The following is a 5,608-nucleotide window of genomic DNA, read 5'->3' on the forward strand; positions in this document are numbered from 1 at the left end:
GAGAACAACACGTGCAGATTGATGGACTACAGAAACCAAGCGGTCGCCACATTCACCGTCGACGGTCGCGACTTGATTTGCCTACCCCAGGCTTTCGAACTTTTTTTGAAACATCTGGTGGGTGGTTTGCATACCGTGTACACGAAGCTCAAGAGACTGGATGTTGTGCCAGTTGTCTGCAATGTCGAGCAGGTTCGTTGGCTGGTTGGCTGGTTGTTGGATGATTTGTTGTTGGTTGGTTGGTTGCTGGATGGTTGCTGGTCGGTTGGTTAGTTGGTTGCCGGTTGGTTGCTGATTTGTTGGTTGAATGATTGGTAGGCTGGTTAGTTGAATGATTTGTCATTTGACCACTTAGATTTATAGTTTTCATTAGTTTTTCAATATAACGAACGTTTTCTCTAACAATTAAAGTTAATTTTAACTACATAAAATACGTTAATACTTTTAATTTTAAAAATAATGGCACGACATATACAATACAATACAATTTAATAAGACAAAGCGCTTAACAAAACAATATAAAACATTTATCACACGTATTCTCACATCCCTATTTTTTACATGACGTAATTTTAGGTGAGGGTATTGAGGTCACTCGGGGCAATCCAACCAGGGGTCAATAGGTGCAAACTCATCTCACCAAAGGAATTTGATGTTCTGTACGAAGACTGTACTAATTCAAGGTTTGTTGTTGTTGATGTTGTTGTTGATGCTGCTGTTGTTGACGTTGTTGTTGTTGACGGTGTTGATTTCATTGTTGTTTTTGTTGACGGTGTTGGTAATATAAATGTTGTTGCTTATGATTTTGCTAGCAGCGAACTTGCAAATCATCAATGGAGAACAGATTAAAATATTAATTAAGCATCAAACACGCAACAGCAACAACAACAACAACAACAAAAACAACAACAACAACAATAACAAAAAAAAACAAAAACTACTACTACAACAACAAATCAACAAATCAGCACACAACCAAATTCTTTGCAAAATTAATGACTCCAATCGAAATTAACATGTTCAATAACAAAGAAACAATAGAAAATAATTACTGATACTTTCAAACAATCACGATAATAATAATAATAACTATAATTATTATATTATTAGTATGATTATATTAATTATAATCATAACTATCAACATTTATAACAATAATAACATAAAAGCGGTAATTATCATAAACATAAAAAACGAACAAAAGCACATACCACTGCTTGTTCCAACAAACCAGACCAGACTACACTGAACATAATTCAGCATCATCAACAACAATAACATTAAAAAAACATCAACAACAAAAGCATTATGAAAAATACAACAACATATACAAACAACAGCAACAAGCCACAACAACAAACAACATATACAAACAACAGCAACAAGCCACCACAACAAACAACAAGCAACATATACAAACAACAGCATCAAGCCACAACAACAAACAACATATACAAACAACAGCAACAAGCCACAACAACAACAACAACAAACAACATATACAAACAACAGCAACAAGCTACAACATATACAAACAACAGCAACAAGTCGCAAAAAGCAACAACAACCAACCAACCACAACAAGAAGATGGAAACGACAAAACAATAACAGTTATCTTAAATGCACCTTCCCGTGTTATTGCCGCCTTATATGTCGTCTCTAACTCTGTTTATTCGCTTAATGCCGCTATTAATTCTAATGTTTAAACAAGCTTAAATATGTGAACACCAACACGCACGTACACACTTACACATGCTCACGCACAAAGGCAAACACACCACACACATACACACACACACACACACACAAAGGCAAACACATACACCACACACATACACATACACATACAAAGGCAAACACACACTCACATGCATACACACTCAAATGCACAAACGCTAAAACACACACCCACACATAAACATACAAAACAACCTTACAAACAACTTCACAAACAACCACACAAACATAACAACACAAACATAAAAGCACAAACGACCTCACAAACAACAACACAAATAACAACACAAACAACAACCCCACAAACAACAGCACAAAAACAACAACACAAACAACAACACAAAACTTCATGGCAAACGACAATCACACGTTCCAGGCTATACGTGTCGTCGCATCAAAAACAATCTCAACGCCATCCTCATCGTCGTCGTCGTCATCATCATCACTCTCGTTGCTATCAACACCATCATTTTTAACATATCAACATCGTCATTCTTATCAATCTCATCATCGACTACGTAACATAAACACACCCACACGTAACACACGCACACACAGAATATAAAAACAACAAAAACTTCAGCAGCTTTAGCAGTAGCCACAGCAGCAACAACCACAATGACTACAATAACTACAGTTCTACTAACTGTAATAGTTTTAATAGTAGCACTAACAGATTCAATTAAAACAGCAACAATAAGATAACAACAACAGCAACAATAGGATAACAACAACAGCAACAATAGGATAACAACAACAACAACAACATGCATCTTTTAAACTGCCCCATACATTCCATAGCACGATATTTCCTCCCTGATAAATAACTATTACTTAATGTTTGGTAGGTGCCTGTATGTGTGTGTGTATGTATGTATGTGTGTGTGTATGTATGTGTGTGTGTATGTATGTATGTATGTATGTATGTATGTATGTAACCGCGTGGGAGAAACTTATTTATGTGGACTCGTATATCATAAATATATAAATACACAAACACACACACGCATACACACACAAATATATATATATATATATATAATATATATATACATATATTCAGATTTAAGACCATACATATATGTATATATTTATCCATATACTTTCAATGTATGTATTTCAATATGAATATTACTTTCGCAAAAGAAATTTTTTTAAAGATGTGCAGTAAAAATTGGGCGTCGAAAAATAACGATTTAAACGATGATGAGACAAAAAAATTGTCTTTTAATTCGCATTTTTATAAGTTATAACCGTGTTGGAAAGATTAGCCTATTCGTATCAATACAAAACTCGCATACAAGTACAATATATAAACGTGTATATATACATATGTGTCCGTGTATACATACATATGTGTCCGTGTATACATACATATGTGTACGTGTATATATACATACAATAATCGCTCACACATATACATTTGCATATATCAGAGGCTTAAAACACATAAGTATGTAAACAAAATAACCATAAAGAAAAACGCCCTAACGTACGTAACATACAAACAAGCATACAATCATAAAAACGTACATACAATCTCATGTTTATTTTTGCATTTTTTTTAGAGGAAATCAAAGGTTTTGCATAATATTTTAAACAAACCACAAATAAACATACAATCAGACATACACAAACACAAACATACAACCAGATATATACACACAAACAATCAGACATACACACAAACACACACAAGCAAATACATACATACATACATTCAAACATACACTCTCACAAACGTACAATCACACATTCAGAAGTATTTAAAGCACGCGTGAACGCACGGACGCTTACTTAGTCCACCTTATTGCTCTATGTTATGACCTTTAATGATAATCTTTCCAGAGCCAGTCCTCATCATCGTCTTCTTCTTCATCATCTCCATCCTCATCATCTTCATCTTCGTCATCATCTTCTTCGTCATCATCTTCATCTTCTTCGTCATCATCTTCATCATCATCATCTTTATCATCTACGTCATTTCATCACCATCTTATTCATCTTCTTTATCATCATCCCTTTCTTTTATCATCATCTTCTTTTTCATCATCATCTTCTTCTTCTTCATCCTCATTTTTCATCATCATCCTCATCTTCTCCGTCCCTTTTGTCGTCATCATCGCCTTCACAATCGTCATCATGTCGGTTGTATTATTGTTGTTATTATTATTGTCGTTGATGTTGTTGTTGTTGTTGTTGTTGTTGTTGTTGTTGTTGTTGTTGTTGTGCAATTCAGTATGCATGTACCGTTCTAAATGTTTATTTTCCAATGAAAATTGCCATCTTCACACGTTCTTCAGTCATTTATTTTTTTTTTTTCGACCGATGCATTTTCTGTTTCTTTTTTTGCTCGTGATTTTTTTTGTTATTGTTGTCGTTGTTGTAATTATTGTTGTTGCTTGTGACTTTGTTGTTGTAATTGTTGTTGTTGTTGTAATTATTGTTGTTGCTTGTGATTTTGTTGTTGTAGTAGTTGTAAATGTTATTATTATTAATATAATTATCAATAATAATAAATTATAATAATTGTTATTATTGTTGTTGTTGTTGTAGTTGTAATTATTTAAAAAAAATCTCATTTGCTCAACGTTCGTTCGATTGCAAAGTTAAAAATATTTCAGTGCTTGTTAGTAATAACCTTAATAATAATAATAATAATAATAATAATAATATTATTATTATTAATTTATTAGAGCGACCGCAATAAGTGCAATTAATTAACATAGCAGAGGAGGAGACGGGGGGATGAATTTTATGTTGTTTATTATTCAAATTTCCTTATGACGTCATTATTCATTATTCATTATTATTATTGTTGTTGTTGTTTTTGTTGTTGTTGTTGTTTTTCATTTCATTTTTATATCATTGATTCTTTAGGCATCTTAATCAACGACGCGTCAAACGCTTTCTGTCCTATCTATATCGCCTGAGTTATCGTCTCATAGACGTCATCATTGTCATCATCGTCAAGTTTATTTATCATCGTCGTCGTCACCATCTTGGTTATCAAGTTTATCATCTTCATCACCTTCATCACCTTCATCATCTTGGAGATTTTTAACATCATTGTCGTCTTAACTAACCTGACGCTGTTGTATTCATCATCTGTATTCATCATTAAATCACATCATCGTTAGCACTCAGCAGAAAATTTTTATCATCTTCGTCGTCATCGTCGCCATCTCCACTTCCACCCATCGTGTGAGGTCTGATGTGTTGTGTGCTTAGCGAACGAATGACTGTATGACTTTCGTTAAATTATAACCGTTGAAGAGGAAATAAAAATGTAACTCAATGGAACTCAAATGAGTTAAATACGTATAAATACGTATATGTGTGCGCGCGTGTGCGTGTGTCTGTGATTATGTATGGGTCTGTGTCGTATGTTTCTTGTGTGTGTGTGTGTGTTTTTGTGTGTGTTTGTGCATGTATATGGGTGAATGTATGCGTCAATTTTTATTAGATTTTTGTATGTGTGAATATGTTTATACATAAAAATTGCATGTGTGTAAATGTTCGTATGTGTGTGTGTTGGGTATAAACACACGGCTATTGAATGCGTGTGTGTGTGTGTGTGTGTGTGTGTGTGTATGTGTGTGTGTGTGGTGTGTGTAATAACATTTGTATCTTAAGTGCTTAATAATTATGACGGGCTATTATTAGTTTTCCTCCTCATGCATATATGCATGTCGAAATTTACTTGTTCAGCGTAGATGGTGTTCTTCAGTCCTTGGTTTTGTTGGTAATTTATTTTTCTTTCAATGTTTTATTGATTATGTAAAAAGGCTACGTATTTTTATATCAACATCCCATCATCAACATCAACACCCATGAGTGTATGTGTATTTCAGAGGAGTTAACTTGAAA

The 5,608-nt window shown here is 33.7% G+C and overlaps 1 protein-coding gene across 1 annotated transcript; it reads left to right on the top strand.

The window, feature by feature from the left end:
• On the top strand, nt 1-681 carry HELRODRAFT_137812 (hypothetical protein; the record flags this gene model as incomplete). The annotated part of the gene is made up of 2 exons (XM_009016317.1): nt 1-192; nt 577-681. Coding segments are annotated over 2 exons (297 nt in total), but the record flags the coding sequence as incomplete, so codon positions are not given.
• Nucleotides 682-5,608: the final 4,927 nt, after the last annotated feature.

Source organism: Helobdella robusta (assembly GCF_000326865.2).
Source record: "Helobdella robusta unplaced genomic scaffold HELROscaffold_18, whole genome shotgun sequence".
Lineage (NCBI taxonomy): Eukaryota > Metazoa > Annelida > Clitellata > Rhynchobdellida > Glossiphoniidae > Helobdella > Helobdella robusta.